This window comes from Alexandromys fortis, unplaced genomic scaffold (assembly GCF_014885135.2).
Source record: "Alexandromys fortis isolate MF-2015 unplaced genomic scaffold, M_Fortis_MF-2015_v1.1 scaffold_81, whole genome shotgun sequence".
Lineage (NCBI taxonomy): Eukaryota > Metazoa > Chordata > Mammalia > Rodentia > Cricetidae > Alexandromys > Alexandromys fortis.
Window position 1 is genome coordinate 5,880,879 of NW_026067960.1, and position 17,862 is coordinate 5,898,740.

At 49.2% G+C, this 17,862-nt stretch overlaps 1 protein-coding gene across 1 annotated transcript in view; it reads left to right on the forward strand.

Annotated features, from left to right (window-relative positions):
* The first annotated feature begins 6,648 nt into the window (after positions 1-6,648).
* The window catches only part of Phactr3 (phosphatase and actin regulator 3), a 201,513-nt gene continuing 190,299 nt past the window's right edge, over positions 6,649-17,862 (forward strand). Inside the window, exon 1 of the mRNA XM_050152959.1 lies at positions 6,649-6,754. Coding sequence (XP_050008916.1) covers positions 6,649-6,754 — 106 coding nt within the window. The remainder of the gene's footprint in view (positions 6,755-17,862) is intronic.

The window sequence follows — 17,862 nt, forward strand, 5'->3', positions numbered from 1 at the left end:
CGTGTATGCCTGCAGGTCAGAAGAGGGCACCAGACCTCATTACAGATGGTTGTGAGCCACCATGTGGTTGCCGGGAATTGAACTCAGGACCTTTGGAAGAGCAGGCAATGCTCTTAACCACTGAGCCATCTCTCCAGCCCGGCAAGAAGGAATATTGTCACACATTTATTTTATGAAAAGTCATTCCTTCCTTGGCACAATCAACAGCCAGGTATGTTCTGAAAGTTTAAACAAAAGAATTCAGAAAAATTAGAAAATCCAGTGCCTGTTGTTAAAAAAAAAATACTCCTCTGAATGATAGAATAACCATGGAGGATGAATAAAAAATTCCAATAGAAAATATATATTTTGTCAGACTTCTATAAATGATCAAAGACGAAAGTTGAGACTACCAATAAATAACATTATAATTAAAGGATTATTAGACACCAGTAAAGATGTGACTACTATCACCCTAGAGTCTTGACATCAAAATTGGCCTCTTCAGGAGGAAGATGTTCAATTCCTAGGAACTGGAGCCTGATCTCAGGTAAAACAAACAAGAGATGGGTTGAAAGCATAGAGCCAGAAGGACAGAGAGGAAGGCTGAAGCCGTATGTGTCTGATATAGTGGTGAATCTATGGGGCCATGATCTGTTACAGCAATGGAATACCCAGATTAACATTCCTGCAGTCTCAGAAATGGGCCATAAACCAACTCACGCTTCTAGGAAGGATATCATAAGATACTATTTAAAAAAAAGTCACCAACCATTCAGGCTGTACGAAAACACAGACCATCAACTGAAAAACTCTCAGGGTACCAATGGCCCTACCTTTAAAATGGTTGACTAAGAAACCTATGTGGGTTAAGCAATGGCCTTTAACAAAAGAAAAACTGCAGGCTTTAGAACAGCTGCTACAGGAGCAACCAGATGCTCAGCATGTTGAAGAACCAACCAGCCTCTGGAGTTCTCCTGTATTTGTTGTTAATAAGAAACCTGGAAAATGGAGAATGGTGACAGATCTAAGAGCTGTTAATAAGACAGTTCAGCCAATGGGCTCTACAGTCTGGCATTCCTTTGCCTTCTCTATTGCCTAAAGGATGGCCTCTTATAGGAATTGATTTAAAAGATTGTTTCTTCATATACCTTTACAAGAAAAAGACAGAGTAAAATTTGCCCTCACAATGCCTACTTATAATAATTGTGAGTCTGCTAAAAGATACCAATGGAAGATTCTCCCACAGGGAATGTTAAGGGAATGTTGTGCCAATATTTTGTAAGTCAGTCATTGAAAATGAGAGGTAAGCAATTTCCTGAATGTTTAGTTTACTGTTATATGGATGACATTTTACTATATGATTCAAATGTAGGAATATTAGGAAAAATGTTTGAAGAAGTAAAGAAAGTTTTTACTAGTTGGGGATTACAAATTGCTCCTAAAAAATACAAAGAGGAGATTCTATTAATTATTTAGGCTATAAAATAGGTTTACAGGAAATTAGACCACAAAAGGTGCAAATTAGGAGAGATTAATTGTGAACTCTTAATGACTTCCAAAGATTGCTAGGAGACATTTCCCATCTATTGGGATAGAACCCGATGACCTGATTGATTTAAACAAAACCTCAGAGGGTAACAAGAACTTAAATAGTCCCAGGGAATTATCAGCCAAAACCGAGAGAAAACTGACTTTGGTTGAAGAGAAATTATAGGAGGCAGATGTGGATCATACAGAGCTGAATCTTAACTGCATTCTGGTCATATTACCCTACAAATATTCCCCTACAGAAATTTTAATGCAGAGGAAAGATTTTTATCTTAACATGGATTTTTTAAACCACATAAACCAAGTAAAAAATTAAAAACTTATGTGGAAAAGGTCTCTGAGTTAATTCTAAAAAAAAAAAAAACCTGAGATTTCGTCAATTAGCAGGAATAGACCCAGCAGAAATTGTAGCACGATTCACTAATGATGAAATTCACAAATTATGGGCAGAAAGTGAACCCTGACAAAGGGCTTGTAGCAATGTTTTGGGAGAGATTAACAACTATCCTAAAAGTGAGAGAATTCAGCTTATAAAGAGAACTAATTGAATCCTTCCTTACATTGTGCAGGACACACCAATAACTGGAGCCCTTACATATCACACTGGTGCAAATAAATCAAGAAAGGCAGGTTACAAATCATAAAATTTAAGTAAAGTAGAACAAAGCCCTTATGATTCTGTTCAAAAGTCAGAATTATATGCCATTCTCATGGTACTAAGGGATTTTAAGGAACTTCTCAACATAGTTACCAATTTGAAATATGCATAAAGATTTATTTTCCATATTGAAACCACTGAATTTATACCAGATTATACAGAATTGACTTTATTATTTATTAAGGTACATGATATAATCAGGAATAAGCTTCATCCCATATACCTAACACATACAATCCCATATGGGTCTGCCAGGTCCTCTATCACAAGGCAATGCAGAAATTGATCAATTGTTGATTGGAAATATTCTGAAGGCCTCAGAATTTCATTAAAAATCATTGTATCAATAGCAAAGGTTTAAAAGATGACTTTTCTATCACATGGCAACAAGTCAAAGAAATTATAAGAAGATGTCCTATTTGTTCATTTATTATTATTATTATTATTATTATTATTATTATTATTTTGTTTTTCTATATTTCTAGTTGTCCTGGAACTCACTCTGTAGACCAGGCTGGCCTCGAACTCACAGAGATCTTCCTGCCTCTACCTCCCTAGGATTAAATGTGTGTGCCACCACCACCTGGCTTCTACTTATTCTTTATACAACCAAACACCATTACCTGCAGGGAAGTAACCCAAAGGGTACTCAAAGGAATAAAATCTGGCAGACGGGTGGGTTCCATATTGTAGAATTTGGAAAATTAAAATATATGTACCACACCATTGATGTTTATTCAGGTTTTCAATGGGCAACTGCTTTGAATTCAGAAAAGGCTGATTCAGTAATTACACATTTGCTAGAAGTTATAGACATCATGGGTATACCTGCACAAATAAAGACAGATAATGGTCCAGCATATGTGTCTAAGAAAATGAAACAGATTTTTTGCTTATTATAATATAAAGCATATCACAGGTATACCAAACAATTCTACAAGTCAGGCAGTTATAGAAAGATCAAACAGTACTAAAAGGGATATGTTAAACAAACAGAAAGGGATGATAAAGATCCCCAGATATAGATTGCATAATGCTTTATTAACCTTGAATTTTCTTAATGCTAATGATAAAGAAACAACAGCTACATACAGAGAGACATTGGACAATAGAAAATACTTCTGAATTAAATCAGCTGGTGTACTTCAAGGATGTGTTGAGCTCAGAATGGAAACCAGGAGATGTGCTAAGTTGGGGCACGGGTTACACTCTTGTTTCCACAGGAGAAGAAAAGCTATGAATACCATCAAAATTAATCAAGATATGGTTTGAAAAAGAGAAACCTCATGATAAAGAAAAATGACAGCTCATCCACAGAGTTGACAATCCTACAGGTTGTAAGGAAACCTCACAAGGGTTGGGGCAGGGTTCTCTTCTTGTCTTTGCAGGAAAATTAAAAAAAAATATATACCCATTTTCTATTTTGTTGTTGTTGGTTTTTGTTGTTGTTGTTTTGGTTTTGGTTGGGTTTTTTGAGACAGGGTTTCTCTGTGTAGCTTTGGAGCCTGTCCTGAAACTTGCTCTGTAGACCAGGCTTGCCTCAAACTCATGGAGATCCACCTGCTTCTGCCTCCTGACCTGAGTGCTGGGATTAAATTTGTGCACCACCACTGCCCAGCAGCAAAATGTTTTTACACTAAATATCAATCTTAGGATTTTACCAATAAAGACTTGTTAGTCATATGTTGGGGTAAAAAGCTGCTATCTCAGGGAGGCAGAGGAGCAACCAGGACTTTGTCCTCAGTCTGTGTCTCAGAAAGTCAACTCCTCTTCACACAAACAAACAAACCCCACCAACCTCAAAGTCCCTCCCTACAGTTTTCTGTGCATTTCTCTATCCATTTTTCAGACTCTATCTGACTCTCCATTGTAAAAGGAGACTTCATGTTCATTTTCCGGCTGCTTAGACCCAAATAATCACACAGAAACTATATTAATTACAACACTGCTTATCCAATGGCTTAAGTATATTTCTAGCTAGCTCTTACATCTTAAATTAACCCATTTCTATTAGTCTGCATATCACCACGAAGCTGTGGCCTACCAGTAAGAGTCTGGCGTCTTTCTCCTTTGGCAGCTACATAGCATCTGCTCGACTCTGCCTACTCTCTCTCTATATCTCTGGATTTTCTGCCTGACTTTACTCTGCTAAGTCATTGGTCAAAACAGCTTTATTCATTAACCAGTAATACCAACACATATACAGAAGGACATCCCACATCACTTGACTTGCTGTCCACTGATTTCTGGATCCACCTCTTGGCCCAAAATTGATTTTATTTAATTAATGCAATCTTGGGATTCACCGTGTGATCAAATATCCCACAACAGGCTTCCATTCACCAAGGATGACCTGGTTCCAGCAACTGCTGAGTGCCAGATCTGCCAACAGCAAAGACCAATACTGAACCCAGATTTGACACCAAACCTCAGGGTGACCAGTCAGCAACGTGGTGCCAGGTTGACAACATTGGACACTTCCTCCATGGAAGGAAAAGTGCTTAGTGCTTACCGGAATAGGTACTTATTCTTTGTATGGATTTGCCTTTCTGGCATGTAATACTTCTGCCAAAATCACCGTTCATGAACTTACATAGTGACTTGTCCATGAACATGATATTCCACACAGTATTGCTTCTGACCAGGGAGCTCACGTCACAGCCAGAGAAGTTGGACAGTGGGCCCACAATCATGGAATCCCATGTTGCCCACCATCCTCTTCCACCTGTAGGCACATACACAGACAGAATATTGTATACATAATAAATATTTTTTTAAAAAAAGAAAATCGGGCAAAATTCTGCACTAATACCATCTGGCCTTGGACTTTTTGGGGTTGGGAGACTTTTAATGGCCGCTTCTACTTCCTTGAGGGTTATAGGTCTATTTAAATTATTTATCTGATCTTGATTTAATTTTGGTATATGGTATCTATTGAGAAAATTGTCCATTTCTTTTAGGTTTTCCAATGTGGTGGAGTACAGGTTTTCAAAACATGACCTAATGATACTCTGGATTTCTTCAGTGTCTGTTGTTATGTCCCCTTTTCATTTCGGATTTTGTCAATGTGGCTATTTCATCTCTGCTAGGGCTTTTCTTTAAAACCCAGCCCAGTAGCAGACAGGACTGATGTGCAGGCAAATGACTGCTCTGTGCACAGGGAAAAGGAAACCCAAACACCCAAGCTGAAGGAAAGACGGGAAGAAAGGAAGAAAGGGGCACTGTGTAAGCAGGAATTCACGGGAGCATAGCATTGTGTAGGTAAAGACTTAGACACCAACCAGGTTTGGAATCCTGACTGCCTGCCCCACCTCTCTGCCTCTTCCCCTGCTGGCCTCCTAAAGAAAGTTGCTCCACTCCCCTGAGCCTCGGTGTCTCTCCAACAGAACTGAAGCGAGAGGAGACAGAAACAGGAAGAGGGAGCGGAGCAGGAGCCAAAGCAAAGCTCCTGCCCAGTTGCATTTCCACAGCGGCTTTGTGAGCCCTGCCGCCTGCGCGCCAACGGCTTGAAGACTTTCCTACAGCGCCATCTCGTGCCCACTGAGAATAGTTACGTAGTTAAAAGTTCTGAGGCTGAAGATGACAGGACCCAGAGCATTGGGCAGGTGGGTGGGCCACCTGGGCCACCAGTTACGTGGCTCAGCGCCTCCCTAAGGGCGCAGCGGAGCCTACACGTCCCTGCCTCGCTGGGGATAGATAAGCAGAGAGTCACAGAGCTGAACGTAAAAGCTCTCAGAGACGGGGCAGGGTGCTGTTGATGTGGCTCAGAATGAGGGCTTCCGGGGCCTCTCCGGAGGATCTGCCGGGGATCCCCCTAAGGCAAGATTGGGTTTTGAACCCTGAGCTCAGGAGAGACAGCTAGGAACTCTGAGGCTCCACCCCAGGGGCTATGGTCAGAGGGAGAACTTGGAGTTGTGTGATGCAGGGAGGTGCTGGGCAGGAGTGCAGTCTATTTTAGAGTTGGCCCTTGGTGGCAGGGCTTTCCTCGCACAGTGCTCGGTAGAAAAATAACAGCTCTATTTTATAACAAAGGCGGATATGGGTTCTGCTAGAAGAAGAGTGATGGCTCCCGCATCTTACAGCAGTCATCCTGCAGGTGGCCAGTCTAGTATAGCCCAGGCTCAGAGAGGTCAAGCGACTTGTCCAGGACACACAGCTGCCCTAACGTAATTAACCCGGTGTTCACCTCCCGGCCCACTGGTTGTGAGCGATTCCCAGGTTGTCCTGGACTCTCTGCGTCAAGGTTCCCACCAGCACTCTGGGCAGTGTCCAGGAGGTCAAGGTCACAGCTGAGCCCCCTCTGCGCCTCCGCCCGGAGAAGGGGCCGAGCCTCACAAGACGGCGCCGCCCCCGCTCCAGTCCCGCCCCGCCCCGCCAGCGCCTCCCGGGCCCCGGGCTCTAACACCGTGCTTGGAGGGGCGGACGCAGCCCGGAGCCGCAAGCCCCTGGCCTTCAGGGAGATGCGTGGCCAAGGCAGGGGGCACGCCCGCTGGCCCGCGCCTCTGCGCTCGCTGCTGCGCGCCTTAGGGCCCCAGGACGCCGCCGCCGCCCAAGGCTTGGCGCAAGGTAAGTGCGAAGGGGACCTGGGGTCCCGGGCGCACGTGGGGCTGGGCGACCTCCTCGGAGTCTCCCTATGCTGCCCTTGACGACTGCTGCGCACAGTCAGGATGCCCGCCCGCTGCGCCCCGGCCACAGCGCGGGCGCGTCCTGCTGCCTCCTGCAGCAGTCTCGGGGATCTGTCCCTAAACAAGGGCAACGGGTACTGTTGGCAGGAGAGTTGGCGTTGGGTTCCTGTGATCTCATCTCGGATTTGGAATCTCCCCTCTGATGGCACAAGTGCCCCAGTGCACCTGGCAGGCACGTGACCTCACCATGCCTCGGTTTCCACCTCTGTGAAATGGGGGCGATTCATCTCGGTGCTGTGCTCGCAGGGGTACAGCGCTAGTTACCCAGTAAGAGCTCCGTGAGTGCGGCATTTCTCCCAGGCTGGCTCCCCCGCGCCTCGCCCCCTGCAGGGCAGACACCTGGTCCTGGAACCCTGGGGCGAGTTCAGCTGCCCGTTGGAGAACTGGCCTGAGACGGTGGGGGTGGGAGTCCTGAAGGAAACCGAAATGACCAGAGTCCCACCTGGTCCAGGGAAGAGGCACGGGAGATGAGCAGGAGCGCAGGTTCCCTGGTGACCAGACCAGAAGTATGCGTGTCCTCCGTGGCCTTGGCTCAGGATCGCGGTGGTGGGCGGACTGTGGTGTCCCAGGGAGGAGAGTGAGACCAAGGCTTCCCAGTCGACTTTGCCCAGCATTCCCGGGGGCCTCACCCCAGGCCAGCTGCTTCAGGCACCTAGAACTTGAATTTTCAAGCAAGCAGCGCCTCAGGTGATCTGGGACAAGATTAGTCAGGAAACTGGTTTAGACAAGGAAGGGCACTTCTGCCCTCACCTGCTGTGAGCATTTCAGCGTTCTACAACGGGGAAGCCCAAGCCCGCTGAGCTGCTGAGTCCCTGAAGCTCTTTCGGGTCAGCGCCCCCTCCTCCCCGCCATCTGATAGTTGTGCTAGCGCGGAGTTGGGAAACCTAGAGACAGTAGCAAAGCCAGGTACTGTGGGGATGCTGGGGTCGTTGGACGCCCTCTTCTCAGGGCCCAGCGATCAGGCGCCTGTATTAAGTCAGTGAGCAGAGGACTGGGCGCCCAGCAGAGGGGATGGAGACATTCCACTGCTGATTCTAGTCCTCCAAATTCTGAGCATCAGCCCATGTTTAGTGAGGTACCCGGCCCCCAGCAGGGAGTGAGCTCTGGAGGCTCCCGCCCCTGTTCTGAGGCACTTGGGCATCAGCTGCACAGGGTGGCACAGGGCTGGGTTTGAGGACACGACTTGTGAAGCCCTTCTTCAGGGCACCGTGTTTGGAGCTGTGGTGTGTGAGCTGCCCGCCTACTTATACAACACCTCACCTGTTCCACGTGCGCCTTCCATCCATCACATTTTAAAAATAGTTCTGAGGCCTCCGCCCAGGCTTTGGCCCTGGCAGGGCTAGGCCATCGTTGACCCACTGTTGGCAAAGAGAGGGGGGATATGGAGTCAATGGGTCAGAAGACACGACTGACCCTGAACGGCGCTGTAGACATGGATCCAGATGTTAGGCCACTGCAGAGGGTGGAAGGAAGCATCCCTAACGGAACTGCTGTGTGTGGTACCCGGCCTGCTGGGGAGCATCTTGGAGACTTGTGAGCTCTGGGCAACGGGAGTGGGTAAAGTTGAGTTTGGGACCCTTGGGCAGTGGCTTCAGGTTCTGGCTAAGCCACTTGCATCTTTTATGTGCAGTCCCAGGCTGCTGGCAGGCATGAGGCTGAGGAGAGAGTGCTCAGCCCGGCTGGAATATGGCAGCAGCCTCTTGGGGTATCTTCAGGATTCTGGAAGGTGGGACATTCTGAAACCTACTCATGGTAGGAGCTGATGGGAGCTGTTGGCCTGGTGTCCCATGTCCAGGATGCTCTGTTCCTCTGTGCCTGAGCGCCAGTGACTGGTGGTGCCTGTAATGGATTGGTGGAAGGCTTGGCAGGGGGGAGGAAGGATGGTGAGGATGGTAAGGGACAAAGTAAGCCCAGTGTGTAGGGTTACTGTGCAGAGGCCCTGCCAAAAATCCTGGAGATGGGGCCAGAGATGGTCTGGAGGCTCCAGGCTGAGACTCAGCAGATGGGGCTGGTCCTTAAAAGAGGTCACTTGTGGGGAGGGACTGAGGCAGAGAGGGTGACGGTTTCTGGGTTTCTGCATTGCATTGCTGTTCTGTGGTTGAGGGGACTGGAGTCCAGATGCCCAGTTCAGCTTTGGGAAGATGCTCCCGGGACCAGGCTGTAAGCTGTGGTTCTTCTGTCGCTTTGATGGGCAGGCCTGGAGAATGTCTCCTGACCTCTCTCTTCTGGATGTAGAGAGCAGCCTTGGAGCCTCTCTCTCATGCGTTGTGTGCCGATTTCTGACTTCTGACTGTTTGGTGGTGGCTTAGAGTCCCCTGCATTTTAGGAGCACATTGGCCACTAGTTCTGCGGCCTTCCCTGTCTGGCTGGGAAGCGCTGGCTCGTTCTGGGCTATTTCTGTACCAAATGACTTTAATTTTTTTTTTTTTGGAAGGAAAGGCATGATTGATGGTATCAGGACGTATCCCAGCCAAGGCTCATTGAAAGTGGTGGCCTGAGGGACCACAAAAAGCACTGAAACCTAATGCTTTGTTTTGCTGTCTCTGCTCAGTTCAGGGCTGAGCAGGGCTTCACAAAGTCAGTAGCTCCCAGGATCCACAGAGGGTCTGGGCTGCCCAGTTCTTTTGAAATTATAACAACAACCAGCTGAACACAGCAGGCTTTTCTGGCGGAGTGAGTGCAGTGGTTGAGACCTCGGAAGCAAAGGGTCACTGGTCTGTCTGTTCGGGAAGCTGGAAATCCAGAGCCTGGGCTACAAACTTCTGCCAGCATCCAGTGCCTGTGCTCATGGACCAGCTGCCATTGCTAGGAAGCAGGGAGGGCTGGACCTCTGAAGCTCAATTCACAGGCCTCCTCCAGGCTGGGGATGGCACTATGTCCTTTTCATAGACAGGGCTGAGACGTCTTCTGTAGGGGACCAGGAGATGATGAGATGGTCGGAGGCGGCTGCAGGCTCCTCCAGCTCTGTCCACTCTCCAGTTGTTCCTTAGCAGGGCAGGGCCATACACCTATGCTCACCTGGCCCACAGAACCTGCCCTAACAGGTATGTGCCTGGAGGCAGAACACAGTCATGGCTTCTGACATCCAGGCACAGTGAAGTCCTTGAGTGTAACCCAAGGTCTCCCTGTCTCTCCTGACTCTCTCCTCAGGGCATGTTTTGGAACACACACATACCTTCTAAGCCAGGGACTTTCAGGATTTCTACATCTTCCTACCCTAAGTCTGTGTGTATTGGCTGAGATTTCTGTCCTACCAGGTCCCACATCCATTTTGTCCTGAATAAACACACAGAGGTTTACATTAATTATAAACTGCTTGGCCTATTAGCTCGGGCTTCTTATTAACTCTTATAACTTATATTAGCCCATAATTCTTGTCTGTGTTAGCCACGTGGCTTGGTACCTTTTTTCGACGAGGCAGTCACATCTTGAGTCCTCTGTCTGGATGACAACTGCAGGCTGAATCTTTCCTCTTCCCAGAATTCTCCTGTTCTCATCACCCGCCTCTACTTCCTGCCTGGCTATTGACCAATCATTGTTTTCTTAGAAGACAATTGACAGGGTACAGACCGTTGTCCCACAGCACTTTGTGCACACGTACCTGCTCCTCTCTTAAGGACCACTGCCTGCTTGACAACTTGGCCTGTGACTGAGTTGATAAGTTCTTCTGTGTGTGTGTGTGCACATGCATTCACGTGTGCGTATGCAAACACATGTATGATACGGTGTGGTGTGGAGGTCAGAGGGTAACTTCAGGTGTCATCCCCACCTCCCACCTTGTTCAAGACAGGGTTTTTCTCACTTTTTCTGCTGTTTCAAGCTGGCCTGTGAGGCACTGGGCTTCTCCTGCCTCTGTCCTCTTGCCCTCCCACAGGAGCTCTGGGCTGACAGGAATGAATAGAATAGGCATGAATGCAATGTCGTCTGGCTTTGGATTCTGGAGATTCAGACTCAGGTGTTCACACTTGCCTGGGGTCATCTGCCCAGCCCGGTTGTCCCCTTTTTGTTTCAAGGGGTAAGAGAGAGTCTAGCTCCAGAGAATAGGCCTGGCTGCAGTTGGTACTCGGCAAGTAGCTGTTGGATGAATGGGTACTGTGCCCTCCTCTACAGGTCCTAGGACTTTGTGCCCAAACAGGGAGGTGCGTATGTGTTACCAGTTGATACAGGAAAGCATAAATAAACCTCAACCCTCCCCCACCCTCACTGTCTCCCAGAAGCAGCTGCAGTTAGGGCCATTCTTGTTTTCTCACCCTGAGCTTGAAGCTGTCCGTGGAAAACATGCTCCGTCGCTGCCTGGAAGCAGTGTGAAGACTCGTCATTGCATGGCACACTGTTCTGAAGCAGCTGTCATGCGGCAGTGTGCTTTGGACTTTTGTCCGGGTTAGCAGGTTCTGTCTAATTGCCCTAGAACATTCCAGGTTCTGTCATGCTAACGATGAGATGGCCAGAGGTCGTGGTCTGATGTAGGCAGGGAGCCTGCAGCCTGGGCAGCCACCGTGCCACAATGTGAGGTGGTGTCCTAAGTGCAGCGCCCCTGCTCAGGGTGAGGGCACAATGGCCTGATACCACGTTCTGCACCCCACTGCCCGACAGTTCCCACGGGGCCCTGCCCTGCTGCAGGATCCTAGTAATCTTCCACTCGGGAAGTGAGAGGCTCCCATTTGGAAATTTTGCCAATCCCCCAGAAGAAAGGTGGATTTTGTTGCTGTCATTTGCATTCCTGGATTGCTTGAGGGAGCTTTCTGTGTGTTACCTGGGCATTGATTTCCACTGTGTTTACCTTTCCCTAACTGGTTCCGTAGGAGCATTAATTAGGTCTGGGTTTGAATCCTGCCGGCATGGGACTGTTTCAAGACCTCTGGCTTGTCTTTTACCTCTGTATATAGTGTCCTTACTTCAGCAGCGTTAGTGTTCACGCATGCTCCCTGTGGTCACTGTGAAGGGACTTCCGCCTCCTTGTTATTATGTACTCTTTACTCTGTCCTCTTTACTGTCCACCATGACTTCCCGGTGTGAACGTGACGAGTTGCTGCACAGGTGTTCAGCGGAGATTCTGAGAGGTGTTCACGTGGCTAGGGAGCTGACCATGGCCTTGTGACAGAATTCAGGGTGCGGAGAGGCCAAGGAGCTGCTACCAGAACCGGATTTCAGCATGAATGGCAGATGTGGCAGCATCCAGATGACTCTCTGTAATGCTCATTCCTTCGTGAGGCCCTGCAGGGCCAGGCTGCTTCTCACAGCCCTAGCTGCTCTCCAAGGCGGGCCCAGGAGAGAGACCGGCTTGTGCCCGTGTGCAGAGAATCTGGAGCCTTCCTCTGAGCTCAGCCAACCTCTGTGAGAGCGTCATCACCCAATACCTGCTGTATTTGGGACAAAGGCCCAGAATGCACAGAGAAATATTTTAAGCTCCATCAGTGACATGGTTGCTATTTGATTATGAGGACCTGAGTTCAGACCTTCAGCCTGGCACAGTAGTGTGTGTCTGTAATTCCAGGGTTGGGGAGCTGGAGACAGTAGGACCCCGGGGTTCTCTGGCTAACCATCCCATGGACTCCAGGTTCAGTGAGAGATCTTGTTATCCAAAACTGTGGAGCAGAGAACAATTGAGGAAGAAACCTGATGTTGATGTCTGGATGACACACACTTGCACACATATATGTACACATGCACATACACACAACAAGAACAACAAAGCAGTGGCACACACAGCTTGCATCAGACTTCTTGCCTGGATGGATACTGACTTGGGAATAGTATGGAGAGACATGGTGAGCCTGGGCGCCTTGAGTCTGTCTGAGCAGAACCTGCCTGTGGACTCTGCAGCAGGAGGGGTGGAGGAGCAGCTGTTTGGACATCCTCCTGGACACCTGGGAGGGCACTAGAGGGGCAGCCCTTTCTGAAAAGTGCCAGATGTGAGCCCCTAGGTGATTGTTTTTTGGACCTGTCTTCCATGGGCTTAGTCCCTCTGGGCCTCTCATAGATAGTGGCAGGAGATACTCTTCAGGGGTATAAAGAGGGGCTTCCACCCTGGCAGGTATCAGCCATGTCAGTGCAGGAAGGAGTGTACAGGTCACCCTGTACTGTAACACCTGTTTACCACACGATGGTTCGCAAGTCGGGCAAGGGGCTGGAGACTGAAACACACACACAAACACACACACACAGACACACACACAGGGGGGTCATCCTTGAAACAAGAATTCCCCCTTTATTGTGGTCCAGGGAAGATTATATAGTGCTCTCCTTGACTAATGGCCACGCCCTAGCTCTCGGGATTTTTCAGCTGCAAACCCATCAGAAACCACTCCCCTGCCATCAGGAGCTCATGAGGGTCTCGTGCTCAGAGAAGCTGTAAACATAGGAAAACAAGTTGTTTACTCCGGCAGGCAGGGGGTCACAGAAAATTCAGGGTCTGAGGGTCTGCAGTCTCCAACAAAGGAGGACAGAGTTCTGTGTCAGTGTCCGGTGTGTGCCCATGAGTGGTGAGAACCAGGGCACCCGGATGCTGTCCTGTTGCCCCAGAAGGGGCTGGGGTGGGAGACGTTGGAGAGAAGCTGGACTTCTGACTTTTACACAGTTTCTACTTTCACCTGGCACTGCCAGCTGAAGTGTGCAAGCGCTGAGCAGGTGACACATGTGTGAGTGGGCATGCAAGGGAGCTGAACAGATGACACACGTGTGATCCGACATGCAAGGGAACTGAGCAGATGACACACATGTGATCCGACATGCAAGGGAGCTGAACAGGTGACACGTGTGAACGGCCATGCAAGGGAGCTGAACAGGTGATACATGTATGAGTGGTCATGCAAGAGAACCAAACATCTGTATTTTTGGTGTGTGCACACATATGATGTTCTGTGTCTGCTGGCCCTGGTTCAGCCTCCGGCTCTCGGTCCATGAGTAGTGTCCATCCGCCCGGCAGTGGGACCGCATCTGTGCATCTCCTAGTTACATTTCTTTGTAAATCTCGAGAGGGGTCGTGACTCCCTGGACCCTGGGTACCGACCATTTACTCCTAATTCACCTGATGTTGGCCCCTGCCTCCCCAGAGCTGGCCCAGCAGACTAGCCAGGCATGTCTAGGATCTGCAGGAGGACGCTGCAGAAAGCCTGTCTCCAAGACAGCCTGGACACCATGGCGATGTGAGCAACACAGGGGTGGGGTCTGGCCAGAAACCAACCTGTTGCTCTGAGGGTAGGGGTGTATCTAGACCTGCGCCCTCTTAAGCCCATGCCTTAGCGCAGGACTCCTGAGCTGTCTTGTCTCTTGCGGTCTGGTTCTGGCTTTGTCTGTACTACCCTCTCCCTGGACTCTGTGTATTCATTCAAGTGGGGTCAAACACCCTCGAGGGAGTCCTAACATTAAATAGTTGCAGCTCTCGTTCTAGCTGGTGTGACTCAGAACAGCTCAGATTTGATGTGTACTGAAATCTGTTATTTCTCCTCATTTCCAGTTCCCCCAGCCCCATACGTTAGGAACTTGCATTTTCCCCCCTCAGTGGTGTCTTCTAAGTTGGGGGTGTAGCTGCCCCTGAGCCACGAGGCTGTTCTTCAGCATTCAATTACAATGTACAGGGCAGGACAGAGGATCTGGGGGCCATGAGTGCTACAGAGAAGGCCTGTGCTTCAGCCTGGGTCCTGACTGTAGGTGATACAACCACAGGACTTCTCCCTGAGCCGTGTTTGCTTGTCACTGTAGCAGGACTAGCTGATGCCACCTGCTGGTGGTATATTCCCTTTGCTGATACCCAAGCCTCAGTGAGGGACCAGCCTGGCCCTTGCCCTTCCATCTTTCAGATCTCAAGTTTAGCATCACCTTCTCAAAGGCCTATGTCATTATGAAACAAGAACCCCCCCCCAATGCCACTGAGTTAGTTTTATGTTGTTCAACTCCTGCTGGGTATAGAGTCTGACCTTAAGAGTGGTTTGTATGCACAGTGAGTCCTGTATGTGCTGTGAATTCTGCATGTGCAGTGAGTTCTGTATGTGCAGTGAGTCCTGTATGTGCAGTGAGTTCCATATGTGCAGTGAGTTCCGTATGTGCAGTGAGTTCCGTATGTGCAGTGAGTTCCGTATGTGCAGTGGGTTCTGCATGTCCAGTGGGTCCTGTATGTGCAGTGAGTTCTGTATGCGCAGTGAGTCCTGTATGTGCAGTGAGTTCCATATGTGCAGTGAGTCCTGTATGTGCAGTGAGTTCTGTATGTGCCATGAGTTCTGCATGCCCAGTGAGTTCTGCATGCAGAGTGAGTTCTGCATGTGCAGTGAGTTCTGCATGCCCAGTGAGTTCTGCATGTGCAGTGAGTTCTGCATGTCCAGTGAGTTCTGGGCATCAGACCCTCATTGTTGCTGTAGCAATTACATTATAAACAGAGACACCCTGCCGGTTCTGTGCTCACCCTTTTATGGTTTTGAGAAAAGATGTCTCTCTGTAGTCCAGGATGACCTAGAACTCACTATGTAAACCAGGTTGGCCATGAACTCACAAAGATCCGCCTGCCCCTGCCTCCTGAGTGTTGGGATTACCTGAGTGTGTCTGGTTTCATAGTCACCTTTCTAAAGACCCTGTCTCCACATAATGTCACATTCTAAGTTCCTGGGGTTCAAGACGTCATCATATATGTGAGGACAGTGCAGGGGTTGGGGGCTACCCTTGGATCCTGCACCAGGCCTTCTCTGAGGTAGCTTGGGTTCTAAAAGCCAGCTCCCCAAGAGAAACAGGTCCAGATTCTGTCATCGTTTCTGATGACCGGGCCTTGAACATCACAGTCCATCACTTCTGCTGTAGTCTCAGCCCTGGGAGACTACGGAACTGCCGGACGTTCCCCGTGAGCCTGAAAGCGCAGCATACAAGGGTATGTTGTTCTGGGAAATACTGCCTGCTGTGCTGTCTCAATGCAGCCGCTGCCCAGCCAGCCCCTCTGCAGCTCCTTGCAGCCTCCACACCTTGTGCAGCTATGAGGAGTTCATCTAGCAGGTGTGAAAATGGTTCTTAGGCCACCGGCCGGCTTGTCCTTCAGTCAGGCTTGAGAAGCTGACTGTCAAAGATTCCCCATCCCTGATGGGAAGACGCCTTCCTGTGCTGCTCCGGGCCTTGGTGACAGGGTTTCTGTGTGACATCTGCTTCCCTCCTGGAGTCTGGCTGTGTGCCACGCCTGACACAAAACCCAGGACGTATCCATATGGTCAAGGCATGTGTGTCACCAGAAGGGTCTCACATGTCCAGGGTAGCTCCACCTAGAGACCCTCATACAGGAAGTGTGGTCTCTCAAGTGCCAGCCCAGCACCCTTTCTGTACACTGGGCCTTGCATCCTGTTGCCTTGGGACACAGCTAGGAGCACCCTTGAGTCTGAGTCCTCCCAGTGTTTGACCACAGTGCCTGGAGTAGTTGTGGGGCGCTCCTTCCCCCACCCCACCTACTCAACCCCCCCAGCCCTCACCCCCGCCTATACGCCGTCCACCACATCCACTGTCATTCTCTCCACTGAGCAAGCTCAGCCCAGCAATGACTCACTTCCAACAGCATGGCCTGTAGCAGGTGCCCGTGGGTGCAACAGTTTGAGCAAGGCAGGCAAGGGGACAATGTGGCAGAGACAGCCCATTTCCTCACTCACCCTGGTGGCTTACAGGCTGTGTCCATGCTAACATGGAGCCTTGGGGTCTCCTAGTGGAGAGCTCGTCATAGAAGATTCCAGAAGAACATTGATAGTCACCACCTCTGTGCCTTTCCAGTTGCAGAAACTGGGTTCCACTCCTTCTCAGGAGTCTCTGTTGGGAGGTGGTTCCTCTGTTTGAGGAGGCCTCAGGCTCTCCTGGAAGCACAGAGTATCAAAGGGCTTGCATCATATACACCACATGTATATGCAGAAATGGATGTGTCCAGCCTGCATGGATTTGGACCATGTTTCCAATTAATTGTGTTTTGAGTCAAGGTCTCACTGCGTAGCCCTGGCTAGCCTGGAACTCACTATGTAGACCAGGGTGGCCTCTAACTTGTGGTGATCCTCCTGCATCTGCCTCCAGAATGCTGAAATTACAGGTGTGCACCATGTCTGGCTCATTCTCCCCCCTTGAGGCTTGCCTCTGCACCAGACACTCGCTGGACCTTCCTCCAAGCTGCTGTGAGTGTCTGTCGATTCCGCCTCCCATCATCAGAGAAGATCCCGGCAGACGCAGCGGGCAGTCTGCTGTCTGGCTAGGGCATGTATGTGTTTGGACAGGAGGATCATAGCTGCTTGCCCGGAGGGGAGAACTAAGTATAGGTCTTGTAGGCCAGATGATGCTTCTGATATAAGTTAAAGGCTGTGTTTCTCTGCTTCCGAGACTGCAAGAAGGCTCTGCTAACTGCATTTTCTCCCTCTCGCGTGACTGAGTCTCTTCGCCACACTAATTCTTTCTAACTCAGATAATGAGCGTGCTGAGGTCCAGGCTTGCTGTGTGTTCCCAGTTCTATTTATATTTAATAGCTTTGCTGTCTTTCCCCTGTATTCCACAAGAAATCGAGATAAATTAGCTCCAGATTTTAAACTTTAGGATCACAGAAAACAGAAGAGAAAGGAAGGAAGGAAGGCAGAAAGAGGACTCTTTATTTTTAGACCAAAGTGATTTCCAGGTTGGAATGTTGTGGGCACAGGTGAGCAGGCACACGGTCAGCATGGAAGCCACCACAGTGCAGGGCCTGGAGAAGCTGTCCAGTAGGGACCGTGATCACCACAGCAGCCTGTGCCAAGTGAGGGCCAGCTCTGTCTGCAGCCCTGTTGGTCACAGTGGGCATGTGCTTTATTGTGGCAGGTCTCCCTTGACCTGCACAGGTAATGAATTTAAAGGGACTGAGTGACTTGCTCTGGGCAATTTGCCTTGGGTGGCTCTGGATTCTAGCTACTTTGTTATCCTGCCTGCTATAAACCAGTCCTCTGACTACTTCCCTGCTGTGTGTGTGTGTGCGTGTAAATGAGTGTGAGTACATGTGTGAGGGTGTGAAAGTGTATG